The 25677-nt window shown below is 37.5% G+C and overlaps 1 protein-coding gene and 1 pseudogene across 3 annotated transcripts in view; both read right to left on the bottom strand.

Moving 5' to 3' along the window:
* Window positions 1–25319, bottom strand: part of LOC110333779 (estradiol 17 beta-dehydrogenase 5-like) — a 39748-nt gene extending 14429 nt beyond the window's left edge. The window contains exons 1-9 of one of the 3 annotated variants that reach the window (XM_029547467.1): window positions 25206–25294; window positions 13758–13834; window positions 13250–13292; window positions 12552–12719; window positions 9276–9392; window positions 4674–4751; window positions 3965–4087; window positions 2077–2186; window positions 1650–1815 (exon numbers count right to left, since the gene is read on the bottom strand). In XM_029547467.1, coding sequence (XP_029403327.1) covers window positions 1650–1815; window positions 2077–2186; window positions 3965–4087; window positions 4674–4751; window positions 9276–9392; window positions 12552–12719; window positions 13250–13288 — 801 coding nt within the window. In that variant the 5' untranslated portion in view covers window positions 13289–13292; window positions 13758–13834; window positions 25206–25294. Of the gene's footprint in view, window positions 1–1649; window positions 1816–2076; window positions 2187–3964; window positions 4088–4673; window positions 4752–9275; window positions 9393–12551; window positions 12720–13249; window positions 13293–13757; window positions 13835–25205 lie in introns of all 3 variants that reach the window. The other 2 variants (XM_029547466.1, XM_021215486.1) reach the window with 2 other exon arrangements.
* LOC110334223 lies at window positions 6263–8003 on the bottom strand (annotated as a pseudogene).
* Window positions 25320–25677: the final 358 nt, after the last annotated feature.

A 25677-nucleotide genomic window follows, 5' to 3' on the forward strand; every position in this document is an offset into this window, starting at 1 on the left:
AGAGAGAGAGAGAGAGAGAGAGAGAGAGAGAGAGAGAGAGAGAGAGAGAAGCAATTAAGAATCTGAATATGTAGAGACCTGTTCATGATAAATTCTAATTTAAAGTAACGGGTAAATAGTACATTTTGGACTGAAGTATTTCAGCCAAAACAAAATCTAAGAGCAGTGAACTTACAGGATGAAAAAATGAAACAGATAGACTACAAGAACATCTCCTCTAATTTGTATCTTCCAGGATTTACTCTGTAATTAATGAATGTAGCCCTGTCTACATTAGGATGTAGAATAATTGTAGTCACATGTCTTGAGTCTCTGTTGTATTATGAGAAGCTATGGTATATCTGACAAAAGTTTACACATGAAAACATTGTATAAGATTCAGAAACTACTTGGTGATTGTGTAATGTGAGGGCACTGGCCAGCACGATGATAACAGTACAGACAGGAAAGACTTGTTCCAGTAAGCTCAGTGAAGTCTGTAACCTGGAACACCCCCCCGCCCCAGCTCATCACATGTATGAGCCTCTTCACTGCAGAACAACAGAGAGCCTGGCCAAGATTAGAATAGTCTGACAGGGATCAGACCATCCCACACAAATCTCTGACCATAATCCAGTAAGCTGCATTAGTGACTTTTTATAACGATCCAATACATAGTTACGGATTGATTTTAGCACTAATAGTGTTGAGGGAATACTTGATTCCCTGTTTGCAATGAGCAGACAATTACCCTCAAGGAGTCAAGACGAAATAAAAAAGTTGATATAGACTGCATTCAAAGTGATTAAAGACCTGAATGTTAAATAAAATATGAGAGTGTACAGGAAAATATAAAAATATACCACATATAATTTAAAGAATGTAAGTCACCTTGTCTTAGTGACTTCATTTCAAAAAATGAAGAAAACATGACTGTGTGGGAAATATTAAAAGATGAACTGGTACATTCCTGTACTAGTGCCGGAAACCAGAGGGCTAAAGGGCTCTTGCCATGCCATTTCACTCAGATGTCTCTCTGACTGCCATTTCTCTGGAGCACCCCCACCCGAGTTCCTCTCACTACCATATAATGCCCCACACCCCCCACGGTCAGCAATCACATCACCCAATTATCCAATAGAATTAAAACTCTTAAAGCTTAATTAACCAATCAGATTTATGTATCAATAATATCACAATTTACAAGATGCCAATACAATAATTTCAGAGCCAATTAATAATGATAAAAGCTTTATTCCAATTTATCTAACCTTACTATTCCACAACTACTTGTGGCTGGTAAACATCACATGGGTTCACGTCCATAGCCATCTTCCTTCTCCTCTCCTCCTTCCAGTCTTCTAAGATGTTCTGTCTCTGCGACTCTTGGCTTTGCCTAACTTTCCCTGTCTACTCTGCACTAATGTAATGGGACAGGGAAAATCCTGCAACACATGCCACACACTTAAGGTTAAATTTACAATGTAATGCTAAGATAAAATGTTACTGTAATTAGTGGTCTTTCTGTTAAACAGGATTTAAGGTTCCTGGAGACGCCCTTAAAGCCCAGATGCATAGGAAATGTAAAAAGATTCACTAGGGTTATAGGACTATCAACAATGTTAGGGAAATTCTGTGTAGAATACCTAATACCCAAAGCAACTCATCACCTGTGTATTCTCTTTTATCCTCTTCTCAGTGAAACTCTTGGCTAGGACCACAACCCCACGTTGCACCTGGTAGCGAAGAGCAATCAGCGCAGGAGTTCGATTGTACTTTTTTGCCATGGAACCAAGAACTGGATCATCCAAAAGAGCAGGAAAGCTTTTGTCCACCCTGGAAGAGAGGTAGAAATGTTAAATTGCTGTTCCAACATCTTGGATTTGTTAGAAGACTTTCAATATATAGGACAGTTGATCTATAGGCCAGGATTTCCAGTACATGGAATTATAAAGCCAGTGTGGTAGTTTTCTGCCCAAAATGAAATTTCACTATGATTCTGGTTCATTTCAGAATAAATTATAAGAAGTGATAAGATAAAAAAAATATGTATTTAACAATGTTTTCCTTCTGCTTGACTCTCATTGTCTGCATTACCATTCTTTGTCACGGTCACTTCCCAGAGCACTATGAGCAACCAGAACAATGTCTTTTGACTTGCAGAAATCCAGAAGTTTTCTTTGGTTGAGATAAGGATGACATTCTACCTGTAGATGGAGGAAGTAGAAACGTGACAATTTATACAAAATTCTATATTCAATGTAAAAAATGTTAAAAATAGTATACAGCTGAGTTAATGATATTTAAAATGACTATATCACTCTAAGGCCTTGTCTGGTGACTCATGCCCATAACCCTACACTTTGTAATGCGGAAGCAGGAAGATTGTAATGAATTAGAGGCCATTCTAGGCTATAATAAATTTCAGATGATCTTGGGCATCACATAGAGACTATGACTCATAAATAAAATAAAAGAGAAAAATAGAATATGAAGAAGAAAGAGAATCGGGAGTGCAAAATGGAAAAAAATATAAACATCTTCATAGTAAAATATATTTTACATTTCTTTATGTATTTTTGTGGAGTGGTACATGTGGATGTTATCGTGAACATGTAGAGGTCATAAGACACGTTTCCTTCTACCATGTGGGTCCCAGGAATCAAAGTGCTTTCAGACATGACCATTGAGCCCTCTTGGTAGGTCCATAATTAGATAATTTACCTTATATTCATTGCACATATTGAGAAATTTCAGATCTATTCTTAATAAAGTATGCCACACATTTTGAACATGTTCACCTTCTTGAAGTTCCCTCCTATTAATCGCCTCAGATTTACATATTTAAAATCTTACTTAAGTTGGATGAAACAGTTGAAGAAGTAACACTTCTGAGGTGAGTGAGCTCCATATCCTACTTGATAGATAAAACTACTTGCTTTTGATATAGTGAGTCATGAGTGATTTCAGATGTGAGGCAAGGAATGGACTCAGTGAAAGCATAAAAAGGGAAATACCAGTTAAGTGGACAACCCACTACTGTCACCTATGTACATCTCAATATTAAAATGAAAATATTAAATCTATCCAAGTACATACAAAAATAACAATAAATGATTTCTTACTAAAATCCAAAAAGAACAACAGGTAATTAAGGAATTCTGAGAATGGGAGAAATACTCTTCCCCAATGAAGGGCATACCAATCAGCTATGTGGTAACAACTGATCAGTCCTTAAAACAGATACATATAAGTATATGCAGTCTGAGCAGGCTATATTCATAGATTTATATATAGGTATACATTTATGTACAAACACACCTACATATTTGTATATAATAACAATCAATCAAAATAAAGTGTTACAAACTGAGTTTGAGTGAGAAAAATGGATATATTGGAGGATTTGTAGGGAAGAAAGAATATAGAAGAAATAAGAAATAAACACACATGAAAGAACACTCATAGTCCCCAATCAGTAGTAATCACTACAGTAGCTTTCTTTCTCAAAACAACAGTTATGAAAATTATTAAAGTTTACTCTATCTTCCAGAGATAATTTTACCAGATTAAAATGTTCAAAGGATGTGTCAGGTAAGAAATGTCAATAAAGTTGATAAAACTGAAACGTTTTCCAAACTTCAGAAATGGACTAACTCAGGCAAAATCATTGATGGATTCTCAAATACGACTTGAGAATTGAACATGAAGCATATTCCAAATGTACGTATGATTTAGGTTACGTTTGCAATAAAGAAACTTGACTATTTTCCTTAATCTTGCTAAAAATAATTCTGGGGCCATGCCACTGACAGAATAAATATGCTTCTGATGGCAGAAACCTGAAAAATTCAAAGATGGTAAGGAATGGATCATCTCAAAACTTCGCTCAGTTTCTAATGTTATTTGTCCCCCCAAATGGCACCTGGCAGCAACAGAGGAAGAAAGGACTCAAAAGGAAAGGCAGGAGGCTGAGGATACCCACCTGGTTGCACACGGGCTTGTACTTGAGCCCTGGCTTGTTCAGGATCTTCTCCAGCTGCCTGCGGTTAAAGTTGGACACCCCAATGGACTTGGCCAATCCTACATCCTTGCATTTCTCCATGGCCTATAGAGGAAATTATGTCAAAATATAAACTAGGTTAAATGAAAAACTGAAGGCTGAAGAGATGTCCCAGCTACAAAGACCACTGGCTGCTCTTCCAGAGGACCCAGGTTTAATTCCCAGCACCCACATGGTGGCATACAACTGTCTGTAACTCCATTTTCATGGGATGTAACACCTTCAAACAGATATACCATACAGAGGCATAATGGCAAACTCCAATGCACATAAAAATAATTAAATTATCAAATGAAAACGCAAAATGATAGAAATAATACTGTCGATAAATAAAAATTAAACCTCTTGGCATTATTTTAGGAAAAAATAAAACATCAAATATAATGATACTATCAATTATTAAGAGGAACATGAACTATCCCTAGTCAATTAGATTCTTTATTATCTTTTTAGGTAAGCCTCCCCTTCATTTCTGCTACAGCACAGTGACATATGGTTCCCATATCTAAAATAAACCAGCCCTCAAAAGGAGTATTGGTTTTTATAACAGCATGTACACCTCATTCTCTCAAGTTCTGACTCTCCACTCCCTTGCTATACTTCCTGTGTGCTCTCTATCCCCAGTACTCACTTCCCAGGTGTCACAGATATCCACTGCATCATATATGAATTTTCCATTCTCATCTATTGGGAAATAATTCTCTCCTGGCTGGAACAGAGTAAAATGTTAAGTAAACTCTCAACAAATGCATTTACCCACAATATCAAAGCTGGTCTAAAGAGAGGGCTATGACGAACTTTCAGCAGGGTGGTGATAATATTTCATGTAACACTTATATGTTGTGAATGAATGTTGAGTTGTAAAGAATGTTCTTGAGAACTGCAGTTCTTTCTTTCTAACATAATTTGGTTGGAATAAAGAAATTATTTCTGTGTACTTAGACTATCTTGCTTGACTTACGCTTTTTTTTTTTAATTTCATAGATTGATTTATTTAGAATTACAAATATTAAGAATAAAAGATTTATGCATTTCTTAATTAACCTAACAGTCTAGCTAAATATAAACTCTGCACTGAGATCTGCAGTGGCCCAGTAGCAGCAAAGAACACAGAAGCATTTTAAAACTATACAAAGATTTCAAGGAAAATAATCTTATTTCAGTTTTATTATACATTAATATACAAAAGTCTCATTTTATGAGATGTCAAAGGATCAGAACCACCTCTATAGCTCTATTTTAAACTCCAAATCTGAAAATAATTATATTTTGGCTTTATAATATTCTAAATTAAGACAAAAAATTAAAATACCTACTTTTTACAAGATTATTTTAGGCAGGGTTTTTTCTTAAAAAGAAAAAAATCAAACCAAACAAGAAAACAACTAAAACCACGCCTCCTCTGTATTCACAGGTCATATGCTCTCCTTATAAAATATTTCCACTTTATAAATTGTGTACTGTTGAATTTTAACCAGTAATCTGGTTTAAAGTTGTGCAAATAAACAAAAAATACGAAAATAGTGTGTCATCAGTCTTTTTTTAAAAATAAGTCTTAACAATAACACTTTTGCCCTGAATCATGGAAGGCATGTCAAGTCCACCCGCTGGGATCCAGCAGTGCTCGGTACAGTTCCTTCTGCTCCTTTCCTTCTCCTGATAACCAACAAAGCTTTTATAAATTATGATAAACTAAAATATTTATTATTATAATTGATCTATAGAACCATGTCCCACTGTTGGTATATGAAACAAACACTAAAGTCCATGTTTCCCATCTGTACTCCAGCGGGTTCCTTAAGACTCGGACTCCCACACTCATGGCGTCTATTTTGCAGCCCAAGATATAATGTCAACTAACTCCAACTAACCGGACCTGGACCAGTGATTCTCGGATGGGATTCCCACCATCATACATGGAAAGACCGTGCTTCTTCATGTTCTCTGTCACAGGAGTGGTCTGCATGTGCTGAGCAGAATCATGCATGTATGCATGAGCATACTTCCTCATGGGATAGTACGTTCAGATAGTTTCCGGTTAAAAATGTTTGCTGATAAACATGAAATATAAGCAACACTACTGCATCTGGATAATAAAAGAACAATAAATAAATGCTGGTCAGCACAATGCTGGTTTAAGAAGCAGTACAGTGTATTAAAAAGCCATATCTGGACATGCACGGTTCTCCGGTTTTCCAGCGGATAGGTTATCTGGTGTTGGAAGCTTAGGTTAAGGACGAGGACTCCTCAGACTGCGATCGTGTGCAGCGGGGTATGAGGATCCTGTGCTCAGTCTCTTGTTTGTGTTGTTGGCTGCAAAGGCGTGTAAATTTCCCATCTGGCTCAGGCCACTCTGTATATGTGCAATATGGATTTCTACGTTATTCTGAAAACAACTGATATTAGAAGCATCTATGTCATTTAATGAATCTGTGAGAGATTTGAATTCAAAGGAATTCAGGTCTCCTCCCTCTCTGCCAGACACTTAATTTGTAATAAAATTGCAGTGAGCCTGGAGATCAAGTCTGTCAGATTTTCATTTTCTACACAGGGCTGTCCAGAGGCAGAGCTGGCTTGCGGGACAAGTTCCTGGGCTTCTTCCTCACACCACTGTCTCTTGTCTGTTGGCTGATCAGCAGGCTGGAGTCCCTGGTCTGGGGCAAGCTCATAGCAATACTGCTGAACTTTATGCAGGACTTTGTTCAGGTCCTTGTTTAGCTGCTCAAGTTCCAGAACGATCGTTGCATGTCTCCGCTGAAACTCAATGCCAATGGGCATGAAGTACGATTTCAGCTTTTCCCGCTTCTGTGTTCATCTCCCTTAATTCCTTTATGTGCTCTTTTTTAATCATGAGGATTTTTGATAACTTAGTCACCTGGATAAGGAATTCTACTGGAAAGCCCCCTAACGTGTCCGTGTCAGAGCCAGAAATTTTACTTCTCCAAGGTGACTGTCCCAGTAAAGGATCACCATCTGTAATTGGTGACTGGAGAGGAGGGGTATAATGTAACCATGGGGGGGGGGGTCATAAAAAACCGAGAAGGCCGCTGTTTCTGTCCAAAGGCAGTGACTGGCATTGTCTCATGAGGCTCATTACTGAGAACTTCATAGTCAGAAATGGTGTGAGTCCCAAGCCCTGTCCTATTGAAAGTTACTATGTAAGTAGCATTAAGAGTGTCCACCGCATCTATCTAACCAGTAAACAGACCATCGTGAATGCCACGTAACCGTGCTGTAACTTTGGTTCCAATAACCAGGGGTAGAGGAATTTCATCGGGGATATCTTTGAACTGTGAAACATCTGCAACTTTCCTTTGTTGTAACAGCCTGATTTTCTGCCGCTTCTGTTTTAAGACTGATCGCTCTTCCTCAAAAAATGCAGAAGAACATCTCCGAGGTTTTCCCATCAGTCTCCCAATTTTTCCCTATTCTACTCTTGTTAATTTTCTCGTTTTCAAATTAGGAAAGGATTCCTTTAGGCATACACAAAAGTCGTTATCTCCTTCAAAAAGTGGCTTGTCTATGTTGGAGTAGAACCACTCATACATGCACCACTTAGGTGCTTTCGGAAGCTTGAGTAGGTTCCGTAATCGAAAAACCAATCTTCTGTGATGCTTTCTTCTCTGGTGGTGACATCGTCGCTGTAAATTCCTGTGGGATCACTGCGACTCTCTGGTTTCTTTTGGGTGACTTTGTATTTATTTGTCTGTCATCTTCATCAGAAAAGAGTCTGCTTCTTTTTGAATTTCTGGAAGGCATTTCTACGGCAGGGCCCGCATTCCTGACTTTCCAAACAAGAGTTTTCTGTAAAGAACTGTACTTTTCATTCCATATGTTAGATAAACTTCCCTCTCTAATGAATAATTAATACTTTTAAACTGACAAGGGCTTTTGCTGAAGAGCTCTCATCAGGCAACTGGTCGAGCTCCGCCATCTTGAATGAGCCGCACCACTTTTTCATTATGTTTCTTTTTAATGACACATTCACTTAGAAATTTGTCAGTATTGTGGCAGTGGTTGTTGACCTACAATAAATTCCACCATTGACCCACAGAAAACAATCAGTCTTTTTCATGCTTATGTGTGCTTCAGGCCTGGCAAATAAACAGAAGATGAGAAGAGAGGGTTGTTGGGCTTTGTTTTGCTGTTTTCTTTCTATGTTTGTTTATTTGTTTGAGGATGTGTGTAGTGTGTGTGTGTGTGTGTGTGTGTGTGTGTGCATTTGTGTGCATGTGTGTGTGCATGTGTGTACAAGTGTGTGTATGAGACAACTCTGAAGGTGTTGAAGTGGTCAGAAATGAGGTTCCTTGGCATTGAAGTTACAGGCAATTATGAATTGCCTGAAGTGGGCTTTGAAAACTGAACTAAGGTCCTTGGTAAGACCAGCAAGTAATACTAAACACTGAGCCACCTCTCCAGCATTAAAGTGGTATACATAGAAATTATTTGATGATGTCACATACAGAGAATCCAACAGATGTCAAAGAACTAGAGCATCAAAGTACCTCACAGCTAAATTTGTCACCAGTGGAAATTGCTGGAATAAAAACTAAGCAAATATGGAGCTGGATTACTCAATAATTAAGAGCAATTACTGCTCTTTCAGAGGATATAGGTTCAATTTCTAGCATCCTTGAGGCAGTTCATGGCTGTTTATAACTCTTAGCCCAGGGGATTCAATATGATCTTCTGGACTCATTGTGTACTAGGTATAGACATGATACAAGACATACAGGAGCACAAAACATACCCCCCAAAATAAAAATAAAAACCAATTTTTAAAATCCTTAGCAATTTTATAGTAATATATGAATTGAAAAGCAGAGACATTTTAAATACTACTTAGAATGCCAAACTATTAATGACTGAGACTCTTCAGTTACATAACTTTATCAACTCCTTGCATAAAACATTTGGAATGATTCCTAAAATTAACCAATCTGTATTTTTATACTTTTTTTTGTTTTTTTTTTGTTTTTTGTTGGTTTTTTTTTGTTTTTTCTTTTGTTTGTTTTTGAGACAGGGTTTCTCTGTATAGCTCTGGCTGTCCTGGAACTCACTGTGTAGACCAGGCTGGCCTCAAACTCAGAAATTGGCCTGCCTCTGCCTCCCAAGTGCTGGAATTAAAGGCATGTGCCACCATGCCCGGCATGTTTTTATATTTTATAAAGTTCAACTAATCAGAAAACTTCTAAGTTAGAGCTGAAATTTGTTGGTTATCCAAACTGAATACCTTCATGGCTATTGGGAAATGGATGAGGTACAGGTCCACATAATCCAACTGGAGTTGCTTCAATGACTGTTCCAAACAGACCCGCACCAGTTCTGGACGATGAAATGTTTGCCAAACCTGCAAAAGTTGAAGAATGGATCTGACATTAAATTACTGAATTTCCAGAGTCCCTTAGTTACTTTACCTAACACGGGGATTGGTGTGACACTGACAATGGGAGAAAATACCTATAGACTTCTGGATTATTTTTCCATCTGAACAAGCCAAAACCTCTCTTCAATATTCATTTATTATGAGTTAATCTAGAATAATACTCAAGCCCCCAAAGTTTTCAAGTAATAATCATTTATCATTAAACTTGTATTTCACTGGACTTATTAAAGACTTTAAGCATATAATACTCTATAACGCTTCTTGTATACACATTATGATGTGTTGGGTTTGGTTAACATATATGAAGGAATACTGACCTCACCATACCTATTGTTTTTAATGTAAGTAATCCTTGTGTAAATGTCTTGGAGATGTTCAAGCTGACAAAGAACAGTATGAGTTATCTACTTTATAGAAAATCAAGAGTTAGGAAACAATCATTTTCTAAAACAAAATGCTTTGTGCTCTTCTACGTCTAAATAACTATTTGAAATGCCTATAAAATGACAGAATATGTTACCAGTAATAAAACTGGGTGGCTTGCATTTGCTCTCTGTGAATTGTTATTTAGGGTTAATTTTGAGTCCCAGGTCTTTTTGTTAAAATAGCTTATGATGAAATGATTAATTGTCATGTGTGCTTTCAAGCATCAGTAACCTTCACCTGAACAGAAAGCAGTGCTGCTGTGTCTGTAGAAATAGAAGCTGAAGAAAAATGTGCAAACTCACAATAATTCATGGAGAGCTAGAGAGAAGTGTTAGTCAGAGGGCCCTTGCTCCTTTTGTATACAACCCAGATTTGGTTCTCAGCATCCACATGGTAGATCACAATCTTCTTTCACTGTAGTTATCGGGATCTGATCCCGTCTTCTTGTCTTAACTCTACATATAAGGGATATGATGCTCCTTCCTCTTCTCTGAAGGTACCTCTGCAGGCCAACTCATGGTACACATATATTCATACAGTCAAGATGCTAATACACTTATAATAAATAAATATTTTAAAAATCATATGGAGAAATAAAGATAACCTCCAAACTATTGGACAATTTTACTAGTCAGAGAACATGTATTAATGAGGACTGTAAAATATTATTTAGGCTAAAACTGAGATGTAGTATTTCCAGTGTCTATATTTCAATTTCCTCTTAATAAAAAGTGTCATAATAAACAGTGTCATACCTAAGGTTATTTATCTTAGTTAGAGTAAGAAAAAAATCAAAATATTGACATGGTCTGACCTTTCATATTGAAATTATGCCTTTTTGTAATAACAAAAATTTCAGTATCTACACTATTTATAAATGAAATATTACATTCAAAATTATATATAGTACATAATAATAAAGTGACTTTAGCTGCTAGCGACTTATGAATGAACTTTTTTCCTTTTTTCCATTTTAATTAGATATTTTCTTCATTTACATTTCAAATGCTATCCCAAAAGTTCCCTTTATGCTCCCCCCACTGCCCTGATCCCCTACCCACCCACTCCCACTTCTTGGCCCTGGTGTTCCCCTGTACTGGGACATATAAAGTTTGCACGACCAAGGGGCCTCTCTTCTCAATGATGGCTGACTAGGCCATCTTCTGCTACATATGCAGCTAGAGACACAATCTCAGGGGGTACTGGTTAGTTCATATTGTTGTTCCACCTATAGGGTTGCAGACCCCTTCAGCTCCTTTGGTACTTTCTCTAGCTCCTTCATTGGGGGCCCTGTGCTCCATCCAATAGGTGACTGTGAGCATCCACTTTTGTATTTGGCAGGCACTGGCATAGCCTCACAAGAGACAGCTACATCAGGGTCCTTTCAGCAAAATCTTGCTGGCATATGCAATAGTGTCCACATTTGGTGACTGATTATGGGATGGATCCTCAGGTGGGAACTTTTTATATACTCATTTTTTCTAGTATTTTTGTTCTAGTTGTAAAAACAAATGTTTATTGATGAAAATAGGAGTCTAATGTGAAAAAACAATAAAAATTGGAAGAATTCATGTCTTAATTATACATCTGGATGGAAAATATACTGAACATCTAATTTTTCCCTAGATATAGAAGAAGGAACATTAATTACTTGTATATCTTTTATTAATTATTCAATTTCTTTACATCTCAAATGATATCCCACTTCTGGGTTAATCCTCTACAAATTCTGCATCCCACATCTGCATTCTCCCCACTCCCCTTTGCATCTATGAGGGTGCTTCCCTACATACCATCTCTCTCTGATGGTGAAAGGACTGGAGGAGTAGAGGGGGATTGTAACTCCACAGGAAGAACAAGTACTTATATCTTGTTTAACACAGAAAGTGCTTTCTTATATTATTATATCTTATTGATGAAAGAGAAAAATTGTTTTCAGAGCAATGAGAAAATTTTATAGTTATTCAGGCATTCAAAAAAGCCAGTTTTATTTTCCATTCTAAAACATACACTTGTGAACTGAGACTCAGAGAAGAAGGTAGTTGTAGTAGCTATTCCTGGTTGTCAACTTGACTATATTTGAAATGAACTACAATCCAGAATTGGAAGGCTCACCAGTGAACCTAATCTGGAGACTGGGAGATAGAAGTTTCTGATCTGGATCTTGGTATGGAGATCTTGAGACACAGTGGTGATTGAATCCAGAAGATTAAGACAGGGAGATCTCTGAGTCCAAGATCATCTGGGATTAAAGGTGTGGTGGCACACACCTTTAATCTGGGCTACACCTTCTGCTGGGGACCATATAAGGACATTGGAAGAAGGGAGTCTGTCTCTTGCTCTTTCGCCTTCTTGCGGTGTGGGACTCGGCAACTGCTAGATCCTTGGACTTCCATTCACAGCTACTACTGAACCATTGTTGGGATTTGGACTGCAGACTGTAAGTCATCAATAAATTCCTTTACTATATAGAGACTATCTGCAAGTTCTGTGACTCTAGAGAACCCTGACTAATACAGTAGTTAACATTACATTGATGAATTTAAAGATGAGAAAACTCATTTTTAAGCTCATTGATAAATTTAAAGATGAGAAAGCTCACAACTTTGTCTATGTTTAGTTCCCCAAACTTCACTGACTTAATCATGTAAAGATTATTTCAATGCATCATTCACTTGTATACCATATTTTCAGTACCTTTGATGTGTAAAATATATCTTCCCTCTTCACAGTGCCATCTACAATCTTGCTTCTGATGGCTAGTCCTACCTCCTTTTCATTTTGATACACAGCAGCAGAATCAATATGGCGGAAACCAGCATCTATAGCTATTTTGATGGCTTCTGTAGCCTTATTCTTAGGTACCTAAAAAGGCAACAAAAAGCAGAATTTTGGATTTTTAAGGCACAAAAACAAAAGAAACATCTTCTTCAGCATGAAGTTTCCCCATGTCTTCAGTGAGGTGTTCATTTGCAGTGAAGAATGCAATCAATTTTGTCTGGATCTTTCCCTCTGAGTCACAAGAGTAAAGCACCCCCCAAATCACTTTAGTTCAGCCAAGTATATATTAGTCATTGGCATTAGGGGCATCACTTGTACTCCAGGAACTGATACTTGTTTTAAGAATGCCTAAGTACATGAAGCTATGAGGTTTATATAGGAAAAAAAAAAAAGAACATGATACCACATAAAGAAGAAATACTATAGAATCCTCTATGAGCCTTATCACAGGAAAGTCAAAGAGACTGTATCAAAGTCTCTAACACTGAATTTGCAAGAATGCAATTGTTAAAATAGAAATATTTTATACTCTTCATTTCTAAGATATACATATATTCCTTGTTACACAAACACCCTGACTTAATGCATCCTAGATAAAAGCGTGTACACATTACCTCTACTGTTGGCACAGGCAGTTCATGGAAAACTTCCATCCTTCTGTTATGAAATAAGATGATAGGGTCCAGTCAGACATGCACAGGCCTCAGAAACAGCAGAGCAGCTCAGACAGGGTGTTAACCACCTTATATCCGTACCAAGGAGGTGGGGCTGATCTTTAGCCTTCTGTGCAAACTTCCCTCCCAGAGAAAGTTTGCCTCCAGAAAGTTTAGGACCCTGGGACTCAGGTGAGATTGCCATTTTCTCTCTGTGCTTCTCAAAGGCTGGTCCACTCAGAAGCACACAGCCACAGAAGCAACAGAACAGCTGGCACAGGATCCTACACACCTATATCTGTACCCAGGAGGTGGGGCTGTTCTGCAGCCCACTGTGCACTTCTCTTGCCAGGAGAGAGCTGGTCTCCCAGGAGTGTTGACACAGGCTTACAGACTCACAGGCAGATACAGCAAGAATATCTCATACCAGAGATTACCAGATGGCAAAAGGCAAATGCAAGAACCTTACCAACAGAAATCAAGACTACTTGGCATCATCAGAACCCAGTACTCCAACCACAGCGATTCCTGGATACCGCCAAGAAACTGGAAAAGCAAGATGCAGATTTAAAATCATATCTCAAGATTCTGGTAGAGATTTTTTTATTAGATTTTCTTCATTTACATTTTAAATGCTATCCTGAAAGTCTCCTATTTCTTCCCACCAACTGGTAGAGGATTTTAAGAAGAACACTAATAACTCCCTTAAAGAAATATGGAAGAACACAACTAAACATGTAGAAGCCCTTAAGAAGGAGACACAAAAATCTCTTAAAGAATTACAGGAGAATACAACCAAACAGGTTAAGGAATTGAACAAAACCATTCAGGATCTAAAAATGGAAGTAGAAACAATAAAGAAACCACAGAGGGAGACAACTCTGGAGATAGAAATCCCAGGAAAGAAATCATGAGCCATAGATGCAAGCATCACTAACAGAATACAAGATATAGAAGAGAGAATCTCAGGAGCAGAAGATTTAATAGAAAATATTGATATAACCACCAAAGAAAATGCAAAATGCAAAAAGATCTTAACTTAAAATATCCAGGAATTCCAGGACACAATGAGAAGTCCAAACCTAAGGATAATAGGTATAGATGAGAGTGAATATATTCATCTTAAAGGGCTTGTAAATATCTTCAACAAAATTATAGAATAAAACCTCCCTAACCTAAAGAAAGAGTTGACCATGAACATACAAGAAGCCTACAGAACTCCAAATAGTTTGGACCAAAAAATAAATTCCTCCTGTCACATAATATTCAAAACTACAAATGCACAAAACAAAGAAAGACTATTACACTCATCTATTGGATAGAAAACATGGTCCCCAATGAAGGAGCTAGAGAAAGTACCCAAGGAGCTGAAGGTGCCTAGAGCCCTATAGGAGGAACAACTATATGAAGTTACCAGTACCCCCAAAGCTTGTGTCTCTAGCTGCATATGTAGCAGAGGATGGCCTAGTCAGCCATTAATGGGAGAAGAGGTACTTGGTCTTGCAATGATTTTATGTCACAGTATAGGGGAATGCCAGGGTCAGGAAGCAGGAGTGGGTGGGTTGGGTAGCAGGGGGAGAGGGGAGGGAATAGGGGATTTTTGGAGAGGAAACCAGGAAAGGGGATAGCATATGAAATGTAAATGAAGAAGATATCTTATTAAAAAGCAGTAAGGTAAAATGGTCAAGTAATATATAAAGGTAGACCTATTTGAATTATACCAGACTTCTCACCAGAGACTATGAAAGCCAGATGATGCTGGAAAGATGTCATACAGACACTAAGAGAGCACAAATGCCAGCTCAGTCTACTATACCCAACAAAATTCTCCATTACCAGAGATGGGGAAACCCAAGTATTCCATGAGTAAACCAAATTTACAAAATATCTTTCCAGAAATCAAGTCCTTTAGAGGATAATAATGGGAAAACTCCAACACAATGATGAAAACTACACCCTAGAAAAAGAAAGAAAATAATCTTTCAACAAACATAAAAGAAGATATCCACATGAACAGAATCCCAACTATAAAAACAAAAATAACAGGAAGTACCAATATCTTTTCTTTAATATCTCTTACTATCAATGGACTTAATTCCCCAATAGAAAGACATAGACTAACAGTCTGGATATATAAACAGGACCCAACATTTTGCTGCATAGAGGAAACAACTCAGGGACAAAGACAGATACTACCTCAGAATAAAAGTCTGAAAACCAATTTTCAAAGTAAATAGTCCCAAGAAACAAGCTGGAGTAGCCATTCTAATAGTGAATAACATCAAGTTTCAAACTATAGTTATCAAAAACAACAAGGAGGGAAATTATCAAAAGTAAAATCTACCAATATGAACTCTCAATTCTGAACATTTATGCTCCAAATGCAAGGACATCCACAGCTGTTAAAGAAACTTTATTAAAGCTCAAAGTACACATTGCAACACACACAATAATAGTTGGAGAGTTCAACATCACACTCTCATCAATGGACAGATAATGGAAACTGAAGCTAAACAGAGACACAAGGAAATTAACAGAAGTTTTGAACAAATGGATTTAACAGATATCTATAAACATTTTATCCTAAAACAAAAGGATATAACTTCTTTTCAGCACCTCATGTTACCTTCTCTAAAATTGACCATATATTTGGTCACAAAACAGGCCTCAACAGATACAAAAATACTGAAATAACCCCATGCATCCTATCATATCATCATGGACTAAGACTGTTCCTCAATAACAACATAAATAATATAAGCCCACATACACGTGGAAGCTGAATAACAGTATACTGAATGATAACTTGGTAAAGGAAGAAATAAATAAAGACTTTTTAGAGTTTAATGAAAATTAAGCTACAACATACCCAAAATTATGGGACACACTGAAAGCAGTCCTAAGAGGAAAACTCATAGATCTCAGTGCCTCCAAAAAGAAACTGGAATGAGCATACATGAGCAGCTTGACCGTACACCTAAAAGCTCTAGAACGGAAGGAAGCAAATTCACCCAAGAGGAGTAGAAGACAGGAAATAATCAAACTCAGGGCTGAAATCAACCAAGTGGAAATGTGAAGAAGTATACAAAGAATCAACCAAACCAAAAGCTGGTTCTTGAGAAAATCAACAAAATAGATAAATCCTTAGCCATACTTAGTAGAAGGCACAGAGACGGTATCCTAAATAACAAAAGCAGAAATGAAAAGGAGACATAATAGAATCTGAGGAAATCAAAAAAATCATCATATCCTACTCCAAAAGCTTATACTCAACAAAACTGGAAAACCTGGATGAAATGGACAATTTTCTAGAACAGCTACCAGGTACCAACGTTAAATCAGGATCAGATGATATAAACAGCCCCATATCCCCTAAAGAAATAGAAGCAGTCGTTAATAGTCTCCCAACCAAAAAAAAGACCAGGACCAGATGGATTTAGTACAGAATTCTATCAGACCATTAAAGAAGACCTAATTCCAATATTCATCAAACTATTCCACAAAATAGAAACAGAAGGCACTCTACCCTTCATCCTATGAAGCCACAATTACACTGATATCTAAACCACACAAAGACTCAACAAAGAAAGAGAACTTCAGACCAATTTCCCTTATGAATATAGATGCAAAAATGCTCAATAAAATTCTTGCAAACTGAATCCAAGAACACATAATAATGATTATCCATCATGATTAAAATGGCTTCATTCTAGAGACGCAGAGGTGGTTCAATATAAACAAATCCATCAATGTAATACACTATATAAACAAACTCAAAGACAAAAAACATAATCATCCCATTAGATGCTGAGAATCATTTGACAAAATGAATATCCCTTCATGATAAAAGTCTTGGAAAAATCAGGAGTTCAAGGCCCATAGCTAAACATAGTAAAAGTAATGTGCATGAAACCAATAACCAACATAAAATTAAATGGAGAGAAACTTGAAGTAATCCTACTAAAATCAGGGAGTAGACAAGACTGCCCACTCTCATCCTACCTATTCAACAAGTTACTTGAAGTCCTAGCCAGAGTCATTAGACAACAAAAGGAGATTAAAGGAACACAAATTGGAAAGGGAGAGGTCAAAATATCACTATTTGCAGCTGATATGATAGTATATATAAATGACCCCAAAAATTCCACCAGAAAACTCCTAAACCTGATAACAACTTCAGCAAAGTAGCTAGACATAAAATTAATTGAAACAAATCAGTGGCTTTTCTCTACACAAAGGATATACATGCTGAGAAAGAAATTAGGGAAGCAATACCTTTCTCAATAGTCACAAATTATATAAAATACCTTGGTGTGACTCTAACTAAGCAAGTGAAAGATCTGTATTATAAGAACTCCAAGTCTTTTTAGTAAGAAATTAAAGATCTCAGAAGATGGAAAGATCTTCCATGGTCATGGATTGGCAGGATTAGTATAGTAAAAATGGCCATCTTGACAAAAACGATCTAAATATTCAATGCAATCCCTATCAAAATTCCAACTCAGTTATTCCCAGAGTTAGAAAGAGCATTTTGCAAATTCATCTTGAATAACAAAAAAACCTAAAATAGTGAAAAATATTCTCAACAATAAAAGAACTTCTGTACCAGCATGGAACTGGTACAGTGACAGACAGTAGATTAATAAAATAGAATTGAAGACCCAGAAATGAACCCACAATCCTATGGTCATTATGGTCACAAAGGAGCTAAAACCATCCAGTGGAAAAAAGACAGCATTTTCAACAAATGGTGCTGGGTCAACTGGCATGTAACTAGCATGTAGGAGAATGCAAATTGATCCATTCTTATCTCCTTGTACAAAGCTCAATTCTAAGTGGATCAAGGAGGTACATAGAAACCCAGAGACACTGAAATTTATAGAGGAGTAAGTGGGGAAGAGCCTCGAAGATATGGGCATGGGGGAAATTTTCCTGACAGAACTCCAATGGCATGTAAGATCGAGAATTAACAAATGAGAGTTCATGAAATTGCAATGCTTATGTAAGGTAAAGGACACTGTCAATAAAACAAATAGGGAAATGACCTTTACCAATCATAAATGTGATAGAGGGCTAATATCCAATATATACAAAGAACTCTAGAAATTAGACTCAAGAAAACCAAATAACCCTATTAAAAATAAGGTGCAGGGCTAAACAAAGAATTCTCAACTGAGGAATACTGAATGGCTGAGAAGTACCTAAAAAATATTCAATATCCTTAGTCATCAAGGAAATGCATATCAAAACAACACTGGGATTCTACCTCACATCAGTCAGAATGGCTAAGATAAAAAACTCTGGTGACAGCAGATGCTGGCTAATTTCTGGAGAAAGAGGAACACTCCTCCATTGATGGTGAGATTGTAAGTTGGTACAACCACTCTGGAAGGTTCCTTGGAAAATTGGATATAGTACTACTGGAGGATCCAGAAATACCACTCCTTTTCATATACCCAGTAGATGCTCCAACATGTAATAAGGACACATGCTCCACTATGTTCATAGCAGCCTTATATACAATAGCCTGAAGCTTGAAAGAACCTAGATGTCACTCAACAGAGGAATTGATATAGAAAATGTGGTACAATTACACAATGGAATACTACTTAGCTATTAAAACACTGGATTTATAAAATTTTTAGACAAATGGATGGATCTGGCAGATATCATCCTAAATGATGTAATCCAGTCATAAAAGAACATACATGATATTCATTCACTGATAAGTGGATATCATCCCAGAAGTTCAGAATACCTAAGATACAATTTTCAAAACACTAGAACCTCAAGAAGAAGGAAGTCCAAAGTGTAGATACTTCAATTCTTCTTAGAAGGGGGAACAAAATACCCATGGAAGGAATTACAGAGACAAAGTTTGAAGCAGAGACTGAAGGAATGATGATCCAGAGACTACCCCACCTGGGGATCCATCCCATAAACTATCACCAAACCCAGACACTATTACGGATGCCAACAAGATTTTGTTGACAGGAGCATCATATAGCTGTCTCCTGAGATTCTCTGCCAGTGCCTGACAAATACAGAAGTGGTTGCTCACAGTTATCCATTGGACAGAGCAAAGGGTCCCCTATGAAGGACTTTGAGAAAGTACCCAAGGATCTAAAAGAGTTTGCAGCCCTATAGGAGGAACAATAATATGAATTAACCAGTATCTCCAGAGCTCCCTGGGACTAAACCACCAATGAAAGAAAACACATGATGTGACTCATGGCTCTAGCTGCATATGTAGCAGAGGATGGCCTAGTTTGTCATCAATGGGAGGAGAGGCCCTTGGTCCTGCAAAGGTTACATGTCCCAGTATAGGGGAATGCAAGGGCCAGGAAGCAGGAGTGGGCATGTTAGTCAGCAGGAGGAGTGGGAACTAGGAAAGATGGTAGCATTTGAAATGTAATTAAAGAAAATACTTAATACAAAAGAAAAAGAAATATTAAAAAGGAGGGCTTCATAAGATTTTTAGGCAAATAGATCAAACTAGAAAGTGTCATTCTGAGTGAAGTAACACAGAACCAAAAGGATATGCTTTATGTCTGTTCACTAATAAGTGGATATTAGCCAAAAATTGTACAGAATTCTCCGGATACAATCCACAGAACTCAAGAAGGCTAACAAACCGAAGTGCCCAAGTGACAGTGCCTCAATCCCCCTTGGGAGGGAGAAGAAAGCAATCACTAGAGGTGTGGAGGGAGGGACCTGGGTAAGAAAGGTGACAAGGTGGGGAGAAGGAGAATATTATCAGACATGCGGGGAGTGGGGTGGGACAGGACTGAAGCCCTGAGGGCCAGCAGAAATAATCGAAACAGGCAATCTCTGAAGTTAGGATGTGGGGGACAGAATCTCTAGATGTACTAGAGACCTGGGAGGTGAAAGAGACTCTCAGGACTCAAAAGGAGGGACCTTATATGAAATGCCCTACAGTGGGGAGACAGAACTTGTAGAGTCCACCTCCAGTGGAAAGACAGGGCATCAAGTGGAGAGATAGGGTTGCCATCCTATAGTCAAAAACTCTATCCAAATTTGTTCTTGTTTGAAAGAACTGTAGGAACAAAAATGGAGAAGAGCCTGAAGAAAATGAGGTCCAGTGACAGGCCCAAATTGGAATTCAGCTCAGAGGAGGTCCCAAGGCCTGACACTATTATATAGGTTATGGTATGCTCACAAATGGGGCATATCTTTCTGCCCTTCAAAAGGCACAATGAGCAGCTGAAAGAGTAGGATGCAGATATTTGCACCCAACCAATGGACAGAAGCTGCTGACCCCTGTGGTTGAATTACAGAAAAGCTGGAAGAAACTGAGGAAGAGGGTAACTTTATAGAAAGACCACAAGTCTCAACTAGCCTGGGACCCAGGATCTCTCAGACACTGAGCCACCAACCAGCCAGCATATACTAATTAATATGAGGCCCTGACACATATACTAAGTGAACTCCTGTGTCTGGACTCAGTCAGAGAAGAAACACCTAACCTTTGAGAAACTTGAGGCCTCAGGGAGAGGGAAGGTCTGGTGAAGCAGGTTTGGTTATAGGGGCATGCTCTTGGAGACCAGGGGAGGAGGTGTGGGATGTAGATCAGTCGGGGGCAGGTGGGTTGGCAAGCGGCTAATGTCTGGACTTTAAAATAAGATTAAAGACTAAATAAAAAATAAAAATCAAAACAAACAAAAAAGAGATAAGAAGATGTCAACAATATCATAACAAGATGATATTATGAAATTAGAAGATGCCTAGGGATCATCTAAAGTTCTTTGTCCAAAAAATAAGTAAACTTGAGGAGATAGTGTTATGTTATGAAGTTTTTTTTACACAGCCATTTATCTGCATAACAAATATTTAAAGGATCAGAAAGATATATAATCAAGACCTTCAGCACTGGCTTCAAATACAGTCCCACAACGCCCAGAGGAAGCTCGACTCCAAGGTGCTCTAACATGGCCAGGATCATAAGAGCTCTAACAGGCCCAGAATCACAGAATCTCAGGAGCTTGGTCACACCAGGATTTATTTCAGTATCCCAGAGGCAGCTTGACTCCAAGGAGCACTGACACCCCCAGGACCTCAAGATCATAGAATCACAGAATCACAGGATCACAGAGACAGCTGGACTCTGAGGAGTTCGGACACAGCCAGGATTACAGGAGGCACAGGCTTTTGTCAGAGACAGCAACGGCAAGTAGCACTACAGATAACCAGATGGTGAGAGGCAAGCACAAGAGCATAACCAACAGAAACCAAGGTTACTTGGCATCATCAGATCTCAGTTCTCCCACTATAGCATGTCCTGAATACCCCATCACACTGGCAAAGCAAGATTGGGATTTAAAATCCCTACCCATAATGATGATATAGTACTCTAAGAACAACATAAAAACTCCCTTGTAAAAATATAGGAGAACACAGGTAAAGAGGTAAAATCCCTTAAAGTATTATAGGAAAATACAACCAAACAGGTGAAAAAATTGAACAAAATCATTCAGGATCTAAAAAAATGTAAATAGGAACAATAAAGATATCATAGAGGGGGACAACCCTGGGGATAGAAAACCTAGGAAAGTGATCAGGAGACATAGATGCAAGCATCACCAGCAGAATACAAGAGAAAGAAGAGAGACTCTCAAGTGCAGGGATATCATTGAAAACATTGACACGACAGTCAAAGAAAATGCAAAATACAAAAACTTTCTAACCCAATATGTCCAGGAAATATAGAGCACAATGAAAGAAGAGAAAAAAGATTACCAACTTAAATGGCCAGTAAATATCTTCAAAAAATTATTGAAGAAAACTTCCCTAACCAAAGAAAGAGATACCCATGAACATACAAGAAGCCTACAGATCCCCAAGAAAAGAGACCAGAAAAGAAATCCCCCCTGTCACATAATAAGCAAAACACCAAATGCACAAAACAAAGAAAGAAAATTAAAAGCAGTAAGGGAAAAAAGTCAAGTGACATATAATAGCATATCTATTAGATAACACAACACTTCTCACCAGAGACTATGAAAGCCAGAAGATCCTGGTCAGATGTCATACAGATTCGAAGAGAACTCAAATGCCAGTCCAGGCTACTATATCCAGAAAAACTCTCAATTACCATAGAGAAACCAAGATATTCTATGACAAAACCAAATTTACAAAAGATCTTTCCACAAATCCAGCCCTACAAAGGGCAATAGTTAGAAAACTCAAACACCAGGAAGGAAACTACTTAGAAAAAGCAAGAAAGTAATATTTTTTTTCAACAAACCCCAAAGAAGATAGCCACTCAAACATAATTGCACCTCTAACAACAAAAATATCAGGAAGCAACCATCAGTTTTCCTTAATATCTTTCAACATTGTTGGACTCAATTCCTGACTAAAAAGACATAGACTAACAGGATGGTTACATAAACAGGACCCAGAATTTTGCTGCATACAAAAAAACACACCTCAGTGACAAAACCAGACACTACCTCAGAGTAAAAGGCTGAAAAACAATTTTCCAAGCAAATGGTCCCAAGAAACAAGCTAGAGTAGCCATTCTAATAGTGAATAAAATTGACTTTCATCCAAAAATTATCAAAAAAAGAGGAAGGACACTTCATACTCAAAAAATGAAAAATCTACCATTGTGAACTCTCAATTCTGAACATCTATGTGTCTAATGCAAAGGTACCACATTAATAAAAGTAACTTTACTAAAGTTTAATGTACACATTTTACATCACACAATAACAGTGGGAGACTTCAACACGACACTCTCAGCAATGGACTGATTATGGAAACAGAAATTAAACAGAGGCACAGTGAAACTAACAGAAGTTATGAACCAAATGGTTTTAAGGGATATGTATAGAAATTTCATCCTAAAACAAAGACTATACTTTCTTCTCAGCACCTCATGGTAACTTCTCCAAAACTGACCACATAGTTGGACACAAAATAGGCCTCACCAAATAGAAGAAGATTGAAATAATCCAATGCATCCTGTCAGATCACCATGGACTAAGGCTGGTTTTTAATGACAACAAAAAACAACAGAAAACCCACAAAACTACATTGTTCAGCATACACATTGTGGAAGCTGAACAATGCTCTACTCAATGATAACTTCTGACAAGGAAGATAGAGAAATTAAAGACTTTTTAGAATTTAAAGAAAATGAAGGTACAACATACCCAAACTTATAGGACAAAATGAAACCAGTGCTAAGAGGATAACTCAGCTCTGAGTGTCTCTAGTGAAATTGGGGAAAGCATACACTAGCAGCATGATAACTACCTGAAAGTTCTAGAACAAAAAGAAGCAAATTCACCCAAGATGAGTAGGCAGCAGAAAATAATCAAACTCAGGGATGAAATCAACCAAGTAGAAACAAAAAGAACTATAAGAATCAAGTAAACCTGGTTCTTTGAGAAAATCAACAAGATAGATAAAACCTTCACCAGACTAACTAGAGGGCAAAGAGACAGTATGCAAATTAACAAAACAGAAATGAAAAGGGAGACATAACTACAGAAACTAAGGAAATTAAAAATCATCAGATCCTACTTCAAAAGACTATATTCTACAAAACTGAAAAATCTGGATGAAATGGACAATTTTCTAGACAGATATCAAATGTGAAAATCAAATCAGGACCAGGTCAACAAACTGAACAGTCCCATAACCCCTCAAGAAAGAGCAACAGTCGTTAAAAATTTCCCAACCAAAAAAAGCCCAGGACCAGATGGATTTAGTGCAGAATTCTATCAGATGTTCATAGAAGACCCAATGCCAATACTATTCCACAAAATAGAAATACAAGGAACCCTTCCCAATTTGTTCTATGAAGCCACTATTATGATTATACCTAAACCACACAAAGACAAAACAAAGAGAACTTCAAACTAATTTCCCTTATGAATATTGATGCAAAAATACTCAATAAAATTCTCACAAACCGAATCCAACAACACATCAAGTATTTCAAACATCATGATCAAGTAGGCATCATCCCAAGGATCCAGTGATGGTTCAATATAGGGAAATCCATCAATGTAATCCACTATGTAAACAAACCCAAAGAAAAAATTTACATGATCATCACATTAGACGCTGAAAAAGTTTCTATTCCTGTGATAAAACACCATGACCAAAAGTGATTCATAGAGAAAAGGGTTCATCTTACACAGCTCATGTCACACTTCATCACTCAGGGAAGTCAAGGCCAAAACTCAAGAAACTCCTGTTGGAGGAAGGAGCTATAGCAAAGGTAATGGAAAGTGCTGCTTACCAGTTTCTGATTTTTGGCTTGCTCAGAATGCTTTCTTATGGAAGTCAGGACCACCAGCCCAGTGATGGTATCACCCACAATAGACTGTGCTGGTGCAAAAACCCCCAAATTTCCATTAACTTAGAAAATTCCCTGCAGCCTGATCGTATGGAGTTATTTTCTTAATGAACATAACTGCCTCTTAAATGACTTTAGCTTGTGTCAACTTGAGGTAAAACTACTCAACACATGAAAAAAAAAAAAAAACAGTACAGTTTTAAAGCAGGTGAAGTACTTTTCAAAAATATATTCAGTATCAGATTTCATCAGGCAGTGCTCTTGCTGGCTTGATTTCTCTTCTTTTCTTTCTTTCTTTCTTTCTTTCTTTCTTTCTTTCTTTCTTTCTTTCTTTCTTTCTTTTTTTAGCTAATTCAGATGGAGAGAAACAGAAGGGAAAACTAGTACTAACAATAATCCGGAGCTAGGCTCTTGGATCAGTCAATCATGCTGAATGTCATCTGCCTTTTACTTGCAAAAGGAAGAACTCTAGAGTGCTAAAACAGAGAACTAGGTTAGCCCTGATGAACCATATCAGAATTCAATGACTGCACCTACCCAAACTCTCTCTCTATTTTAACCCTCAAACCCAACTGCTATCATTACCTCTTGAGGTGCAGAGGTACCAAACCCGAGTATAGGGATGAATTGACCATCATTTAGACGAACTGTCTGCTGCATGGAATTCATGGCTTCTCAGTCCTCTAATTGAGAAGATACTACTCTGGCTTCTTTCACAGGACAGAAAATAAATAAATTCTTGGCCTTGTCCTAGCTGTCCTTGTAATGAGTAACCAATGCAATTTGAAAGAAGTAATGAAAGCAGCTTTGCACACATAAAGAGGAAACTGGAACAAATTGTTTAAACTTCTGTGATTTATTTATAGTTATTTTATGTTTGTAGGTTTTATGTCATATATTACATGCATGACTGATGCCCATGGAGGTCAGAAAAGTGCATACAATCCTCTGAAACTGGAGATACTGATAGTTATTAACTGGCATGTGGGTGTTGATGATTAAATCCAGGACCTCTCGAGTAGTAGCCAACATTTGTAATCTCTGAGTCATCACTCTC

Source organism: Mus pahari, chromosome 16 (assembly GCF_900095145.1).
Source record: "Mus pahari chromosome 16, PAHARI_EIJ_v1.1, whole genome shotgun sequence".
Taxonomy (NCBI): Eukaryota; Metazoa; Chordata; class Mammalia; order Rodentia; family Muridae; genus Mus; species Mus pahari.